This window comes from Lichenostomus cassidix, chromosome 18 (genome assembly GCF_008360975.1).
Source record: "Lichenostomus cassidix isolate B80296 chromosome 18, HeHo_3.0, whole genome shotgun sequence".
Taxonomy (NCBI): Eukaryota; Metazoa; Chordata; class Aves; order Passeriformes; family Meliphagidae; genus Lichenostomus; species Lichenostomus cassidix.
Genome location: NC_139498.1, coordinates 2344074 through 2362011, shown reverse-complemented (window position 1 = coordinate 2362011; position 17938 = coordinate 2344074). Strand labels below are relative to the sequence as shown.

The 17938-nt window shown below is 51.1% G+C and overlaps 1 protein-coding gene and 1 long non-coding RNA gene across 2 annotated transcripts; one reads left to right on the top strand and one right to left on the bottom strand.

Annotated features, from left to right (window-relative positions):
• Positions 1 to 4672: 4672 nt before the first annotated feature.
• On the bottom strand, positions 4673 to 9728 carry SOX9 (SRY-box transcription factor 9). The gene is made up of 3 exons (XM_085077384.1): positions 9005 to 9728; positions 7884 to 8137; positions 4673 to 7443 (listed from the first exon to the last, which is right to left on the bottom strand). The coding sequence occupies exons 1-3, from the start codon at positions 9433 to 9435 to the stop codon at positions 6650 to 6652; spliced, it is 1479 nt and encodes a 492-aa protein (XP_084933510.1). The 5' UTR covers positions 9436 to 9728; the 3' UTR covers positions 4673 to 6649.
• A 1645-nt stretch (positions 9729 to 11373) lies between these two features.
• Positions 11374 to 12297, top strand: LOC146429388 (uncharacterized). Its single transcript, XR_014855555.1, has 2 exons — positions 11374 to 11644; positions 11974 to 12297. It is a non-coding gene; the product is annotated as an uncharacterized LOC146429388 (long non-coding RNA).
• The last annotated feature ends 5641 nt before the right edge of the window (positions 12298 to 17938 follow it).

Sequence of the window (17938 nt, the reverse complement as noted above, 5' to 3'; positions counted from 1 at the left end):
AAGGGGGACGTTCGGGAAGCTTCACCTTGGGGCTGCGGCTGAAGATGAGGAGTTGAAGTTCTGCTGGAGGTTTCTCGAGGGTTTGGATGCCAAAAATTCCCTAAACAGAATCACTGAGGTCTTCCTAAATGTCTTTTCGGGATGATTTTTATCTTCCGGAAGTTGTGAGCGAGCTGCTAAAAGGGGGAGCAGAGGGTGTCGGACATGCTGAGCTGCAGGAATGTCACCCCTGGAGGCATCTCGGGGATGTCCTGGCTAGCCTGGCCCAGCTGGGAGGTGACAAGTGGGATGGTGGAGCTCATGGAATTGGAAAAGCTTGGGAAAACCCATGGAGGATCAGGAAGAAGTGAGGCTGCTGAGGTGGATGTGTCCTCTGTGATTGTCATTCTTTGTGCATCTCTGGCAGTTTGGGGCTTCCAAATCCACACCTTCCTCTTCTCCCTCAGCTGCTCAATCCAAGGTGGTTTTGTCTCCTTGATAAAAACTTGCTTGGGATGAGCCTGAGAACTCCCAAACTCCACGGAGGAGCTGGAAATCAGCTTCCAAGCTGGCAGTCCCCTGGGATTTCCCTGGGGAAATTCAGGTCAGCTCTGAGCAGAAGCTGCCTTCAGGGCCTCCCCCAGCTCTGCTCGGCTCCTTCCCCGCCTTTCCAAAGTGCTTTCTAACTCCCAGAAAGCGAAACTCTCACTCAGAGCGAGTCCGAGGTGAACTGGAATCCCATTTGAAGGTGATTTTCCAGCTGACAGGAGTAGGTTAATTGTAAACTGTCTACTGAAGCTTTAAAACTCCTGTCCAGCCTTATTATTAGCAGTCGAAAATTTATGGAGCGAGACTTTGCGTGGTGATAGCTGGGCTCTGCCCAGACGAGGTGTGTAATTAATCCCCACGCTGGCAGCAGGAAAATCAGATGTCAAACTTATTTTTTTTTTCCCCTCTGACACATCTGGGAGGGGACAGAAACCCTGTCCTACCTGGGCTGGGCTGGGGGACCGCGGCTGAGCTGTCACCTTGGGAAATGAGGGTTAAATGCTTTCCAGGTTGTGTTGGAGGAAGTTCTGGTGTGGGGATTCAGCCAGTTTGTGACATTGGAAATTGGGTGGTGGATCTGGACCCTGCAGGGTGCAGATCCCAGTGGGGATTTTCCCCATGAAATTGGGATGTTAGGTGGTGGATCTGAGCCTTGCAGGGTTCAGATCTCTGTGGGGTTTTCCCCTTGAAATTGGGATATTGGGTGGTGGATGTGGACCTTGCAGAATTCAGATCCCTATGGGGTTTCCTCCCTCAAATTGGGATGTTAGGTGGTGGATCTGGGCCTCGCAGGGTTCAGGTCCCTGTGGGGTTTTTCCCCCTGAAATTGGGATATTGGGTGGTAGATCTGGACCCTGCAGGGTGTAGATCCCAGTGGGGTTTTCCCCTTGAAATTGGGATATTGGCTGGTGGACCTGGACCCTGAAGAATTCAGATCCCCATGGAGATTTCCCCCTGAGATTGGGATATTGGGTGGTTCTGCACCGTGCAGGGTGCATGGGTTTCCTCCCTCAAATTGGGATATTGGCTGGTGGATCTGGACCCTGCAAGGTGTAGATCCCTGTGGGGTTTCCTCCCTGAAATTGGGATATTTGGTGGTGGATCTGGATCTTGCAGAATTCGGATCCCTATTGGGTTTCCTCCCTCAAATTGGGATATTGGCTGGTGGATCTGGACCCTGCAAGGTGTAGATCCCAGTGGGGTTTTCCCAGTGAAATTGGGACACTGGGTGGTTGATCTGGGCCCTGCAGAATTCAGATCCCTGTGAGGTTTCCTCCCTGAAATTGGGATATTGGCTGGTGGACCTGGACCCTGAAGAATTCAGATCCCCATGGAGATTTCCCCCTGAAATTGGGATATTGGGTGGTGGATCTGGACCTTGCAGAATTCGGATCCCTATTGGGTTTTCCCCCTGAAATTGGGATATTGGGTGGTAGATCTGGGCATTGCAGGGTTCAGGTCCCTGTGGGGTTTTCCCCCTGAAATTGGGATATTGGGTGGTAGATCTGGATCCTGCAGGGTGTAGATCCCAGTGGGGTTTTCCCCTTGAAATTGGGATATTGGGTGGTGGATTTGAACCCTGCAGAATTCAGATCCCCGCGGGGCTGGCAGAGGGGACAGCAGTGTCCCTGTGTCCTGCAGGATACACAGAGCATCCTTGGCAGCCTCTTCCCAACCGTGAGATATCCCAATTCCATCTACATCCTCATTCCCAGCCGGACAAAGGCAGGAGGTTGTGCTAGAGATGCTCCAGGGATTATTTTTGGTATCTCTGTGACTCCTTGCACCCCTTCATGCCCTGTGTCTCCAAGTTCCCCTCTCTCCCCACTTTTCCCACCTTCACAGCATCGAACCCAAGCATCTTGGCTAAATTTTGCAGAGAAGGGGCTTTGAATTTGTCCTCCCTGCCTAAACCCCTCTCGGATGGCAGCAATTCCCTGCCGGGGGCTGAGTGTGACCCTGAAGGTGACAAACCCCGAGTGCAGGGAAATTCCACCGCTTTCACTTTTCCTCGGCAATCCCCAGCCGAGTGCAGGAATTGGGCCTTGGGAAGGGCAGAGGGGAAGCCCAGCTCCGCTTCGGCTCTGCGGGGCTGCATCCCTGCTCCTTCCCGAGCCGATCCTGATCCTGGCAGAGCTCTCTCCTGTCCCTGTCCCTGTCCCTGTCCCTGTCCCTGTCCCTCTCCCTCTCCCTCTCCCTCTCCCTCTCCCTCTCCTCTCCTCATCCCCGACTCGGAGGGGATGTCACACCAACAGCTGGCCAGGGAAATGCAAATTTTCTCCCTTGACACCGCTCCCAGAAAACCGGGATGTCCCAGGCTGCGCCGTGGGGCTGCTTGGAAACTTCCTCCCCGTTTGAATTCTTTTAATCAATGCTCGTTTTCCCCTGAAACGATGAAAAAACCCAACTCGTCCCCCGGCTAAACCGCGGAGCTGCACACGGGCGAGCAGCCAGGGCTCAGCCTCGCTCTGCCCACCCCGATCCCAAATTCCTGCCCGAATCGGGGGGCTCTGCCGGTGTCCCCCACCCCGCAGCCTTCAGCCACCTCGCCGCACATCTGTCCCCAACCCGCCCTTATCTGCGGCTCCCAAACCTGCCCTGCAGCATTGCCGGAGTTCCCTTTGCTCATGATTTCTCTCCCCACCCCTTCTGCTCTGCTGTCTAGCACAAGCTGCCTGGAGCTGAGCACTTTGCCAGCTTTTTCCCCTCCCGGGGTGTCCCCCTGTGCAGAGCCCGGCCGGGGATGGGTGGGCAGCAGGCTGGAGCTGCCCAGGCCCTGTGTCCAGCTTGGCTCGGCCGAGTGAGGCCAGCAGCTTTCCAGCCAACACCAAGAGCAAACAGAGCCCAAAGCAGGGCCAGGAGCTTCGAGCTTTTGGGTTCTTGCGAGGAAAAGATCCTTCCGCTGGGAAGGTAGAGCTGGCTGCGGGAATGGGGCAGAGAGAGAGGAGCTGAGCACGGCTGGGGGGCGACAGGAATGTCCCTGCGCTGCCTGGGAGCGGCTGGGGCCGTGCTGGGCTCAGCTCTGCCTGGCGGGATCCGGCAGGGATGGGATCCAGCAGGAATGGGAGATGCAGCAGGGATGGGAGACCCAGCAGGAATGGGGGATCAGGCAGGGATGGGATCTGGCAGCAATGGGAAATCCAGCAGGAATGGGGGATCCAGCAAGGATGGGAGATCCAGCAAGAATCCCATCTGGATCTGCCCTGCTCCCACTGCTGATGGAATGGGATAAGCAAGGTCCCTCCTGGCCCAGACCCCTGGAGGGTCAGGCACTGTCTGTCCTGATTCGGGGCTGATTTTTGGGAACAGCCCAGCCCATCCCACCCTCCCGAGCACTGCAAAGACATTTCCCTCTTCACAGAATTTGCTCTGGGCAGTGCCGCGGTTGTTCTCTCCCTGCCAGCTCCGTCCTCACCAGAAAACCAGGAGCTGTGTTTGCTCTTTCAGCCCAAAAAAAGCAGCCGAGCCAAAACTGGCAGTGGGCAAAGTCCGAGCGGGGCAGGCAGGAGAAATCCTGCCGAGAAATGTCTGCGATCAAAGTGTTCCCTCGCGGCACAGCAGAGTGACGCTGACCCCAATTAATGCTCGGAGTTAATGAATCCCTCCAGGTGCTTGGCTGGACTGTCACTGTGTGGAGGTGTGGAGGGTGTGGGGTGGGGCTGGGAGCTCTGGGGCTGCAGAAAATGGGGTCAGAGGGGCTTTTCCAGCCAGGAAAAGTCCAGTGGGGATAAAATCTGATCTGATTTTATGATCTGATTTTATTTTTATAAGCCCCCTGCCTGATGGAATTGTGCCCTGAATGGGGCAGCTCGGAGCAGCCAGCCCAGGGAGAACAGAACCCGCAGGGTTTGGGGACAGCTGGAGCTCAGGTGTCCCCTGTGGGGTCACAGCCTGACCTGTCCCGGCTGGATTTGTCCATCTGCAATCCCATTTATTCCCTGGCTTTCCTTTCCTGCACTCAGGGTAAAACAGGAATAACACCCCAAACCTCAGGGATGATCCCAAACCCATCCTGAGCCTCCAGCATTCCGAGTTCCCTGGAGGCTGATAGCAAACCCTGATAACAACCCCTGATAACAAACCCTGATCATAAACCCCGATAACAAATAAACCCTGATAATAAATCCCACACCTGGGGCAGGTGGAACTTTTAATACAATGTATATTTATTGCAAACAATAATATACAAAACGAACCGAACAAAAAAAAAAAAACAAACGAAGGTAAGTTTCACAAAGAGAAGGATCTTGCAACCAAAAACCAAACCAAAAACTTACCTAAAGACAAAATATGATTTAAAGGACAGGTCTTTTAAGTTACAGAAATACTTTAAAAAGATCTGCTTTTATACAGAAATAGAAAGATGCCATATTATAAGAGTGCTTTAAGATTTTTTTTTTCCTCCTACTGAATCCCTAAAAAAAAAAAGTTAACAAATATATCATTATTTTTTTTTTTTAAATAAAAAAAGTCTGCTGTCTTTTTTAAAAAGCAATCCTTAACTGTTCAGCCACAGCTTCACCAAAATCAGTGTCCCCCCCCCTCTCTCCCAGGCAGTTTTTGGGGGGGTTGAAGGCTAAAACGGTGCCACCCCTGCAGCAGGGCTGGGGTGTGGGGCTCGTCCTTGCACGAGCTCGTGTGTCCCAGAGAGCTGAGGCAGGAAACAAGGCAAATGATTCAGTGATCCGCTACATTTGCAATCTTTAGTTTGTACAAATCTCATTTTTTTTTCTTTTTTCTTTTTTTTTTCTTTCCAGTTTCTCCTCGAAGGCAAAAGAAAAAAAAAAAACCCAAACAAAAAAAAAAAAAAAAGGAAGAGCACAAAGTTTGTACAAACCCAGGACACAGATTTCCAAAAAAAAAGAATAATAATAATAATAATAACAACAACAACCAAAAGGAATTAAAAGAGATAAATAAAGGACTGGTTACAGTTTCAGACCATAATTTAACAGGCACGGTTACCTTCCAAATAATGCTCCCACTAATGCCATGCTCCTGCGAAGGGAGGGAGATGAAAACAACAAGGAAAACCAAGCAAAACGGTGATTAAAAGCTGCTCTTCTCCCCAAATAAATAATTTAAAGGGTCTGTGATGTCCCCCGGGCAGAGAGGAGCCCTGGGGCGGGTGGGGGATGCCCGGAGGGGTCGAGCTCAGCCCCCCAACCCAATGATTATCACGGGGCTGCTTTAAGGCTTCTCAGCAGCACTTTGGGGCTGCTCTCTTGGGTTTTTTTAAATTTTATTTATTTTTTTCTTCTTTTTGTTTTTCTTTTAAGGCTCGAGGTTATTCAAAAATAAAGTGAAGTTCTCCTCCTGGCTGGTTTTTTTTTTGCTACGAGTTAGAAAAATAAAGCCTCTCCCATGCTGGTCTCTGCCCTGGTGCTGCCCAGGGACAGAGCTGGGTTCCCAGGGCAGAGCACGCTGGTTTAGTTTCATTTTTAGAGCAAAAAAAAAGACACTTCTCTATACAAAAATACCTCTGCAAGAAAACCTAAGGCTGCTCCACTAAGTGTCATTTTTTTTTTTTTTTAGCTGTTGGAAAAATAAGAGCATTTAAAAAAAAAAAAATCTCTAAAAAATAGGTATAAATCCCCTCAAATTGGTAAGGAATCATACACAGTACATACTAAAAATATTTAAAATAGAGAATATTCCTCACAGAGGACTCTGAGTTTTCTCTTTTACCCCCCATGTTTTTTTTCCTTTTTTATTGATTTTTTTAAATTTTTTTTTTGTCTTTCTTTTAATTACTGCTAAAAAAAAAAAAAAAATCATTACAGAAGTCCAGAGAAGGAGCCAGCTGGGCGGGTTGGGTTGGAAATCTCCTCTCCATGCTGGAAGAAGCAGAGTTCAAGTCCAGCCCTTGGCAAGTGTGTCCCAATCCGTGGGGGTCCTGGAGGATGCTCTAGTGCAGAAGGCTCGAGGCTCTCTCTCCTCCCCGCCAGCTTCCACCACGTGAGTGTCTTTTGAATCACTATTTTCAACTTCAAACAGGGAACCAGTCCGAGGAAAACCTCTCCATTCTTACTGCTTTGACGCTTTTCTGAAATTTTTTTAAATTTTTTTTATCTTTTTCGATTCTTCTTTTGATTCTTCTTTTCCCCTCTCTCCGGCCGCCCTAGGGCCGGGTGAGCTGCGTGTAGACGGGCTGCTCCCAGTGCTGCGGGCTGTGGGTCTGGGGGATGGAGGGCACCCCCGCCGTGTCCGCGATCGGCGTGTACATGGGGCGCTGCGTGGGGCTCATGTAGCTGAAGGTGGAGTAGAGCCCGCTGCCCTGGCCGGCGTGGCTGTAGTAGGAGCCCGAGGAGGCCTGGTGCTCGCCGTAGTCGTACTGCGCGCGGCTGATGCTGGGGTAGGACGAGCTGTAGTGCTGCAGGTTGAAGGAGCCGTAGCTCAGCTGCTGCGGGGAGTGCTGCTGCTGCTCGCTGTAGTGGCTGGGGCTCAGCTGCTCCGTCTTGATGTGCGTCCTCTGCTGCTGCTGCTGGGCCTGCTGCTGCTGCTGCCCGCCCTGCTCCGCGCTCAGCGCAGGCAGCCCCGCGGCTTGAGGCTGCGCCGGGGCCTGCGGCTGCTGCTTGGACATCCACACGTGGCCGGCGTTGGCCGGAGCGCCCGCGGCGCCGCTGATGCCGTAGGTGCCCGTGTAGGTGACCTGGCCGGGCTGGCCGTGCGCGGCCGCGCCGCCGGGGTGCCCGTTGGGCGGCAGGTACTGGTCGAACTCGTTGACGTCGAAGGTCTCGATGTTGGAGATGACGTCGCTGCTGAGCTCGCCGATGTCCACGTCGCGGAAGTCGATGTGGGGAGGCTGCCGGCCGCCCTCGCCCAGCGCGCGGCCCTCCCGCTTCAGGTCCTGCTTGCCCGGCTGCGGGTCCGTCTTGGGGGTGGTGGGGGGCGTGGGGGGGCCCTGCGACTGGCCTGGGGGAGGAAGGAGAGGGGTGAAGGTGTGACGGGGGTGTCGCCGTGACGGATGACGCCGTCAGCGGGTCACCCGCGGTCTGTGGGTCACGCGCACGGCCAGCTGTGAGGGACACAGATGTGACCCCATCGGCACTGCCCTGCTGCGCCCTCGGACGTGAGCTGTGACATGGGCTGGCCTCGAGGTGTTCTCTGGTCTTTAAAAAGCATAGATTCACGTTTCTCCCGGGTAAACAGGGTGAAGTGGCCGCAGTGGCACATTGGGGCGAGGATTTGTTTGCCCTGGCTATGGACACAGCTCGTGGGCAGTGCACCCCTTCTCACTCCATTCCATTTCCTTTCCCTCCCCTTCCCCAACCCCAACTCCAGCCCGGTTTGGGCTGCAGCTTCAGGCAGCTGTGCCACCCCCCAAAACCCCCGGAGGGGCCGTGGATACCTACCAGAGTGCTCCCCGGGCGAGTGCACCTCGCTGATGCTGGAGGAGGACTGGGGAGAGTCTGCCTGCAGCGCCTTGAAGATGGCGTTGGGGGAGATGTGGGTCTGCTCCGAGCCCTCCTCCTGCTCCGCCTGCCCGTTCTTCACCGACTTCCTCCGCCGCGGCTGGTACTTGTAGTCGGGGTGGTCCTTCTTGTGCTGCACCCGCAGCCGCTCGGCCTCCTCCACGAAGGGACGCTTCTCGCTCTCGTTCAGCAGCCTGGGGGGACACGGGGGGCGAGGGGTCACTTGTGGCGCTGAGCAGTGACACCAGTCCCAGTCTCTCCCCTGGATCTCCCCCAAGGGCGAGGCGAACCCCCCACAATGCTGACCGCCCTGTCTGGGACACTCGCTGCTTGTCACCCCATTGCCGCCCCACATTCCTTCAGTGGCCACAACTGCAGCAGTCGCGGCGGGGTGCAGCCCTCGCCCTGCCCGCCCTGTGGGCACATCTCCCCGTCCCCGGGCGCTTTGGGGACATCCCCACGGCGGACATCGCCACGGGCCAGCTTTCCTCACCCGCTTCTCCTCCCGCCGCCGCTTTCGGATCCCCCCCGCCCCCTCGGGCAGCCACCGAGGCCGCGGCGGCCAGGTGACTCACTTGCCTTCTGTTTTCCTCCCCTCCCTGCCTTATTTTGGCACTCGGAGGCCACCCGGCCCTGCGCCACTCACCGCCGCCACCCACCCACCCTCCCCGCGGCGCCCCCCGCCCCGCTCTCCCTGCCGGCCCGGCCCGAGCTGATGCAATCCCCAAAATCCATCATTTCCTCCGCACCGGCAGCGCAAACAAACAGCGGCCGGGGCAGCCCCGCTTCGCACCTCCCGGGGGGCTCCGCTAGCCCCCGCACGGTCCCCCCAGCCCGGGCATCGCTCAGGGAACACAAACCACTTCCAACACCAGAAGGCGGCAACGACTTGACTTTCCCTGCTTTCCCTACTTTCCCCGGTTTCCCCCTCCCATTCCGGCTTCTCCCCGGCCGAGCGAGCTTTGCACACGCAGAAGTTTTCAGCGCGCTTTCCAGGCTCGGACCACCAGCGCTGGGGCTGCGGGCTCCTCATCCCCCCGGCACTGCAGCCCCGCACTCACCTCCAGAGCTTGCCCAGCGTCTTGCTGAGCTCGGCGTTGTGCAGATGCGGGTACTGGTCAGCCAGCTTCCTGCGGGCAGCCTGCGCCCACACCATGAAGGCGTTCATGGGTCTCTTGACGTGCGGCTTGTTCTTGCTGGAGCCGTTCACCCGCACCGGCATGGGCACCAGGGTCCAGTCGTAGCCCTTCAGCACCTGGCTCACCGCCTCCCGGATGCACACCGGGAACTTGTCCTCGTCGTTCTCCTTCTTCAGGTCCGGGTCGCCCTTGGGGAAGGTGTTCTCTTGGGGTCTGGTGTTCTCCGTGTCCGAGCCGGATCCAGAGGGGCAGGGGGACCCGGCGGAGTCATCCGACATGGTGGGGCTGGGAGCGTCGGAGATACATTTGTCCTGTTCTTCTGTCATTTTCATGAAAGGGTCGAGGAGATTCATGCGAGAAAGTGGCCGAGGGGGAACAAGGGGGCGAAAAAAAAAAAAAAAATTAAAAAAAAATCAGGCGCTAAGGGGCAGGGACGGGTTTAAAAAAAGCAAAACTCGGAGAAACGAAGTCTCCACCGGCTGCGCAGAGGAGGAGAAGGACCGCGAAAAGTTCGCAAAAACTTTTTATTACTTCTCCCTGCCCTCGTCAGCACAAAAAACGAGAGGAAAAAAAAAAAGAAAAAGAGCAAAAAAAAAAAGGAAACCAAAAAACTCCGAGACAAGGAAGGGGAGAGAGACTTTGCTGCTGCGGGCGGGCGGGCGGAGCGGAGCGGAGGCAGGGTGCGGGCTGGCCGGGCCGGGCAGGGTGCGGGCTGGCCGGGCAGGGTGCGGGCTGGCCGGGCAGGGTGCGGGCTGGCCGGGCAGGGTGCGGCGCGCTGCCCCGCCGGTCTCCAGCGCGGCTCTGCGGCCGCTGCGCGCCGCGCGCACTAATACCCGGCGCGGGGCCGCGCGCCCGCCCGCGCCCCGCCAATCACAGCGCGGCCCGCGGGGGCCCGAGCCACGCCATTGGCTGAGCCGCGCCCGGGGGCGGGGCCGCGCAGCGCCGCGCAGGGGGCACGGCCGGGCCGGGCCGGGCGGCAGCGCGACGGCGACAGCGACAGCGACACGGCGGCGACAGTGACCGCAGCGACACCGCCGCGGCCGCCGGGATGTGCTGCCCCGCGCTTGCCCCGCGGGTGGTTCCCGCGGCAGCCCCGCGGGTGATCCCGCGGGGGATGCGCGGCGGCGCGGAGCGGAGCGCTCCGGGGGCTGCGGGCGCTGCGCGGCTCCGTCCCGAGGGGGCGCTAGAGGCTCAGGAACGGCGCGGCGGGGCGGGGGGGGCAGGGCAGGGCAGGGCGAGACCCCCGAGACCCCCGGGGACAGGACGGGACAGGACGGGACAGAGCGGGACACGGCGGGACAGAACGGGACACAGCGGGGACACCCCAAAATCGCTGCTTTGCTGTAGTTTTATTCTCGTTTTGTAAACTTTTTTCTTCTTTTTTTTTCACTTCGGAGGGGGTGTCCCGCCGCGCCCCCCCGCGCTGCGACATCCGCGCGTCGCCCGGTTATTCCTCTGTATATCGTTATTCCCCAGCCAGGTGGCTCCGGGGCGTCTGTCCCTGAGCTGCCGCGGGGTGCAGAACCCTCATCCCGGTTCCTTATCCCGATCCTTATCCCAGTCCCTCATCCCGGTTCCTTATCCCGATCCTTATCCCAATCCCGCATCCCGGTTCCTAATCCCGATCCTCATCCCAATCCCGCATCCCGGTTCCCATCCCGGTTCCTAATCCCGATCCTCATCCCCATCCCGCATCCCTGCCCGGAGCTGTGCCGGGGGAAGGATTGGCGACACCTCCTTCCTCATCCCCTCCACCCCCCAAAAAAAAAGTTTTGTGAGTTGATCAAGTCTTGTCCTCGAAGCGAAACGCTTCCCGGGGTTATCTGCGGATAACTACAAGTATTTCTCCTCATAGGGATCTTAGCAGGTTTACAGGAATCACACGTTTTTATCCGCAAACGGCTTTTCCGTGCGGGACAGGATGAAACCCGAGCGCTGTCACTCGAATCCAGGTGGGCAGTGAAGCACATCCCGGTTTTTCAGGCTCCGGGAGAAGGGCATTTGGAGCTGCCGAGCTCCAGGGCAGCTTCCCACCGAGCTGCGCCCCTTCCCACCTCCCTCCCCTTCTGCCGAGCGCCTTTCGGGGGCACAACCCTCCGAGCGCCTCTGCCTTCCCAAAGCACGGAGCCCAGAATTTTTCGCCGCAACTCGAGCGTTAAAGTTGGGGCTTTTCTGGAAGCTGCTTGAATTCGCTGCTTTCACTCGCAGCCCTTTGTCCCTGCCGGGCAATCCGCCGTGCCCCTGTCGCGGCGGGAGCTCCCCTGTCGCGATTGTCGCCGGTAGCGGGACGAGGGGGGTTTGAAAGGGCACGTGGAAAAATATAGATATTAAAAAAAAAAAAAGAAAAAAAGAAAAAAAAAAAAGGGACAAGGCGGTGGGGAAGGAGCTCTGAATAAACGCACTGGAAACCCTGGTAGCCCCTGGTTGTGTTCAGCTGTCCCCGAGGTTCTGGTGGTGATTTTGGGGTTTTGTTTTTATTTAATTATTTATTCCTTTTTTTTTTTTTTTTTTTTTTTGCTTGCAAACTTTCGGGAAGTAGTTTTGCTTTGGGTGAGTTTGAAGGTAAGTGGCTGTCCTCTTTCCAGAGCCTTTGTGTGCAGAACAGAGCGAGCAGAGCGGGGTTTTCCTCCTGGAGAATTTGGGGTTTTTTATTCCTGAAACACCAAGGATGCTTTTCCCCAGAGCTGTATTTCTTTCCTCTGCTAAATATTCAATATTCCAGGAGAGGGACATTGAATTTTGCCTTGTTATTTGCGGTGGAAAAGATAAACTTCCAGCAAATATTAAAGGAGATAATCTGCATTATTTTCCCTGGCTCATTTCAGCTCTGGGGTGGGTGCACGCTGGAATTTCACTCCCCAAACCTCATTTAATAAATGCGTTTGTTGCAGAACATCAAAGCCAACGCGGGCAGGAGATTGTTCTTATCTCAGCTGGAGCTGCTGAGGCCAAAATCCGAACAAATGTACCTGGAGAGGAGAAAAAAAACCTGGTGACAACAGATTGTTCCCTGGCTCTGCTGAGCGCTGGCAGAGACAAACACCAGGACAATTTGGGAGGGTAATTGACGGAATGAAAAGGGTCATAATTAGGACATTTTTCATCCTGCAAATCCATCTGCTGCAAGGGACTCTGCCTGCCCAGCGAGGCTGCTCGAAAGCGAGGCAAGTGGCTTGACAAGTTTGAACAATAAACAAAAGCGAAACGGGGAAGGAGCTTCGCAGTTATTGTGTGTGATTTGATAATTTCTGGCTTATTATTTTTAATTATTGCTCGATGGACTATTTAGACAAGGTGGACAAGCTGATTAATCACAGGCGGGTGGAAGTTGCCTTTAAAAGCTGCTGCTGCTGCTGCTTTGCTGTCAGGATGGAAGTTTCCTTCTCTTTTTTTCAGGAATTAACATTGTTTTATCTGAACTGGCGAGCTCGGGGAGCAGGGAAGGTTTTCAGTGAGGATTCGAGCCCTTGTTTGATGATTTTTTTCCCCTGCCTCGTGCTAAATCAAATCCCAGTTTTTTTAGGAAATAATCTTTTCAAATGTCTGTGCAGGGAGTGGAGGAGATGGGAATTTTGGGAGTGGAGGAGATGGGAATTTTGGGAGTGGAGGAGATGGGAATTTTGGGAGCAGAGGGAACAAACCCGGTGGGGGATTTTGGGGAGGTTTGTCTCCCAGAATTTAAAATATTGATGTGTATCAGATGAGTTGGGCTGGAAGGAGTTGTTTTATGGTTTTGGGGAGTTGAGGAGGTTCAGGCTGTGCTCCGACCCTCTGGATTTGGGGTTGGTGTGGGACAGGGACCCTGTGATGTCACCCTGTCCCCTCTGACCTCACACAGTGCCTCTGGGCAGTGCCACCAGCCTCCCCCAGCGGGGCAGAAATCCAAGGAAAAGCTGCTGCTGCCTCCCCATCCCGAAAAACGCTCTCCCTGCTCGTGGTGAGCAGTGAGGGAAAACCGGCAAGATTTGGGCTGTGGTGGAATTCCCTAAAAACAGAGGAATTCCTGCAGTAGATATCTTAATTTTGATATCAAAACAGGATCAATTGTTAATCAAAGGCCCAAAACGGGAAATTCCATGTGGGATTTTGCCTTAGGGTTTATCAGGGAATGTTTGCTCTGGCGTTTTTTGGGGACTTTCCGCATGGCTGGTGCAGCTCTGTTAATTACATTTTAATTATGATAAAATCCCCCTCCTCCATGGGATATTTTATTAAATATCAGAGTAGGGCTGCATCCCACAGAAACAATCCCACATTTTTCATTTCCCCTCCGCAGTGTGAGCAGGGAAGGCTCAGCCTGCCCTCGGTTTTCCCTTCCAGCACGAAATGTTGGCTTTTCACTGATTTTTTTCCTCCATCTCCTTTTCCCAGGTTGATCCCATTTCCTATTCCAGCTGTTGGACACCTCTGGCTCAGCCTCCCCACTTTGCTCAGGTCCCTTTTTGTCCCACGTCCATCGATTTCCCAAAATCCCAGAGTTTCTCAGGCACGTTCTGACCCGGCCTTATCAGGAGGTCATGGTAGAGTGATAAAAAAATAAAAAAAAAAAATAAAAAGGAGATAAAGAGCAGGAGCTGCTGGGTGACGGCCTTTGGGCCTTTAATTGGAATTGAATTCTTCCAAGAATTGCTTTTAATTTTGTAAATTCAGCTCAGAGTTCCTCGGGGTTGGATTAAGTTTGTAAATTCGGCTGAGAATTCCATGAGATTGGATTAATTTTGTAAATTTGGCTGAGAATTCCATGAGATTGGATTCATTCTGTAAATTCAGCTCAGAATTCCTTGAGGTTCAATTCATTTCGTCAATTCAGCTCAAAGTTCCTGGAGCTTGGATTCCTTTTATAAATTCGGCTCAGAACCCTTTGAAACTGGATTAATTTGGGAAAAGTTCTGTTTCTCTGGCCTGTCAGGATTATAAAGAGAACTGCTGCACCTTGAGCTGGAAACACCAGGGTGTGATTGAACCTTTAAAATCCTGGGAATGGCTGAGAAAAAGGGGAAAACAGGCATTTCCCCCTTTTTTTATATAAAAAATATCAACAGCCTGGAGACCCCAAGGCAAACAAAACAGCTTCATTTTTAATTTCTGCCTAATTTCACCCTCATGATGGAATGGCTCTGGAGAATAAAGCGAAAGAAATTCCAGTTTTTTGGGAGGATAATCCCAGCCCTGGGGTGGAATGATCCCGATTATTCCCCAGCTGGCTGGCAGCGCTGCTGGCTGGCTGAGCTGGTAAATACCTGCTGGAATTCATTTCCCTGGAATTCATTCCCCACTTCCAAAATCATCCCAGGAAAGCAGAGCCTGGGAGGAATCGGGATCAGGGTGAGACTTGGAGGTGGCAGGAAAGGAATTGTGAACAGGGAAAAAAAAAAAGGTTGGGAAGTGTTGGGAAGATGAGAATCCGAGGGAAAAGGGAGGACAAGTTGGGATTTGTGATTTTGCTGACGGAAATCTCAGTGCTGAAGTGGGGAAAAATTTGGTGTGGGTTTATTCCCATTCCCATCTGGGATTTGGGAATTCGGAGCTGGAACATTCCCTGGCTCCAGCACTGCCTCCTCCATGGAAAACAGAAACAATTCCCTGTTTTTCTGCTCTTTTCCCCACTGCTGGAAACCACTGGGGAACAGCCTTGGATTTCACAAACGCTCTTGGGATTTTTTTATTTTTTCCCCCTAGAGATTAAAGAGATTAATCTGGAGATTTTGGGGAGGGGGAGAACATTTATTTATATATTTATATATTTATTTATATATTTATATATATTTATATATATTTATATATATTTATATATATATATATGTGTATATATATATATATATATATATATAAAATATAAAATTATTTATTTTCTCTGGGATTTTTGACTCCAAGCTCGAAAATCCTGCCTGGAAAATTCATCCCTCTCAGTCCAAGGCAATGGAATTGCTCTCCCCAAAGCATTTCCCTCCCTTCCCAAAGGTTTTTCTCCTGGAGCAGAAAAAGGAGAATTATTATGAATTTATTCATTTTTCCCACCTTTAACTCGAGGGAATACTCCAGGCCTGGCCAGTGCTGCTGGCTGTGGATTTTCCTGATTTTCCAGGTAAAAAATCCCCTCAAAACCAAGGCTGGAGAAACTTCTCCATCCGATGCTGAGCTAAACCAAACTGCTTCCAATCACTGGAGAAAACTGATAAATCCCCAAGGAAAGCTTCAGCAATGAGGACAAAAAAAGGAATTTTCATCCTTAACAATCGGAGCTCTCCAGAAAAGGGGAAATGCCCTGCAGGGAATGCTGGTGGCACAGGATCACCATCACAATTTACCTGTTTTTATCCATTTATTTTAAATAAATCAGGGACAGGGAGAAAAGGGAAAATGTCCTGATGGGAATGCTGGTGGCACAGGATCACCATCACAATTTACCTCTTTTAGTCCTTTTTTTTTTTTTTTTTTTTGTTAAATAAATGAATTATAGGGAAAAAAGGAGAAATGCTCTGCAGGGAATGCTGGTGCCACAGGATCACCATCATTTTCTAACTATTTTTATATATATTTTTAAATAAATGAGGGATAGGGAGAAAAGGGAAAATGCTCTGCAGGGAATGCTGGTGGCACAGGATCACCATCACAATTTACCTGTTTTTATCCATTTTTTTCTTGTAAATCAGGGGCACAGAGAAAAGGGTGGCACAGGATCACCATCGTTTTCTACCCATTTTTATCCATTTATTTTAAATAAATGAGGGATAGGGAGAAAAGGGGAAATATCCTGATGGGAATGCTGGTGGCACAGGATCCACTATCATAATTTACCTCTTTTAATAATTTTTTTTTTTTTAATAAATGAATTATAAGGGAAAAAAAGGAGAAATTCCCTGCAGGGAATGCTGATGGTATCATCATCATTTCCTCCCTCTTTTTCTCCACTTTTTCTCATAAATCAGGAATACTCCTGCCACTCACCGTGTCATCCTGAAACCTCTTTTAGCGAGGTTCAAAAGAATAAAAATCACTTTATAAGCTAGAAAACCTGCTTAAATTTTTTTTTTTTAATTAAATTATCCCAACCCAACTGTTAACTCCTGGTGGATTCCAATTTGGATATCTCTGTTCGATTTTGCCCGTGGGGGATGAATTTGGTGCCAACCTTGCCCGATGCTCCCCAACCCCATCCAGATAAACAAACAACCAAATAATAACCAAATAATTCCAAACCAACTCTCTCCTCCGAGCGACGTTCAAATTCCAGATCCCAGCAAGAAAAAAAATAAAAAATTTAAAAAAAAAAATCCATCAGAATCGGGGGGAAAAAAAAGGGAATAAAACTGCCATTCTCTCTACCTGTTTGTGCAGCTCCTGCCTGTTTATTTGGAGAAGGAAAGTTGTGGAAATCTCCTCGGAGGGTGTAATGTGGCCAGCACGTGTTTCTGGGAGCTACCTGAAGTCTGAGCCCTAATGGCTCCCAGATGTCCCCGGGTCACCCATTTCCTCTGGGCCAGCGGCATCGCCCTCCCCTCGAAGCCAAACATGGAAAAAAAAAATGGGGGAAAAGAAATGAAAATAAATGGGAAAAAATGGGAAAAAAAAGGAAAATAAATGGAAAAAAATGGAAAAAAAAAAGAAAATAAATGGAAAAAAATGGAAAAAAAAGATGTTGGAAATATGGAAAAAATGGAAAAAAAGAAATAATGGAATGGAAAAAGAAATAAATGGAAAAAAATGGAAAAAAAAGAAAATAAATGGAAAAAAATGGAAAAAAAAGAAAATAAATGGAAAAAATGGGAAAAAAATGAAAATAAATGGAAAAAAATGGAAAAAAAAATGAAAATAAATGGAAAAAAATGGAAAAAAAAAGAAAATAAATGGAAAAAAATGGAAAAAAAATGAAAATAAATGGGAAAAAATGGAAAAAAAAGAAAATAAATGGAAAAAAAATTAAAAAAATATATATATAAAAAAGGGTGGTTGGGATGATGGGTTTGGGTAGGGGAAAAGGGGGGTTTCTGGACTTCTGGAAGTTGTAAAATTGTTTGTTTGGGTTGTTCCCGCGGTGGGTTGGAAATCGGAGCTGGCAGCCCTGAGCTGGGGAGGGTGGGAGGGATGATTTATTTGAAAAAGGGAGAAATCTGCTCGCCGGGATCCCTCGGAGTTTGCTCAGGGTGGGGAGTTTATTTACACGGGGATTATTTGTGTAAAGAAAAAAAAAAATAAAATAAAATAAAACGCCGCAGTTTTCTCTGCTGAGCAATAAACAGGGATTTGGTGGAGGTGGATATCCATCCAGGTTTAAAGCCAGGCTCACCTAGGCCAGGCCTAGAGAACATGAAATCTCTAGAAATTCTGATTTTTCTAGAAATTCTAATTTCTAATTTCTAATTTTCTAATGCTAAAAATGAAATTTTTTAGTAATTCTGAAAATCTGGAAAATGCTGAGGGCTGCACGTGGTGCCCGAGCTCTCTAGAAATATTCCATTTTACACAAACCATCCATCTCCAGCCATGTCTAAAAATTTAAATTTTTAATTTTTTAATTTTTTAATTTTTTTTTTTGGTGGTTTATGTTTTATTCCTGCCCCGGAGCAGCAGGGAGAAGGTGTCCCCATCACTCCCCAAGGTCTGTTATTTCTGTGTCCCCTCCTGTCCCTAATGCCACCCCGGGAGTGTTGATCCTGCTGGAATTTGGGGATTTTGGGGGATTTTTTGCCCTTGGCTGTGTCTCTCCATCGCTCAGGGCCAGGCAGTGAGTGCTGAGCCTTTTCCCAGAGGGTTGGACATCATTTTCCTGCTCCCCACGCATGCTGAGGATATTTTATCCTGGCACCAAGTGGCTCCCCAGTCCTTTTTCTACAGGAAAAGCCTTTCAGGGAATTT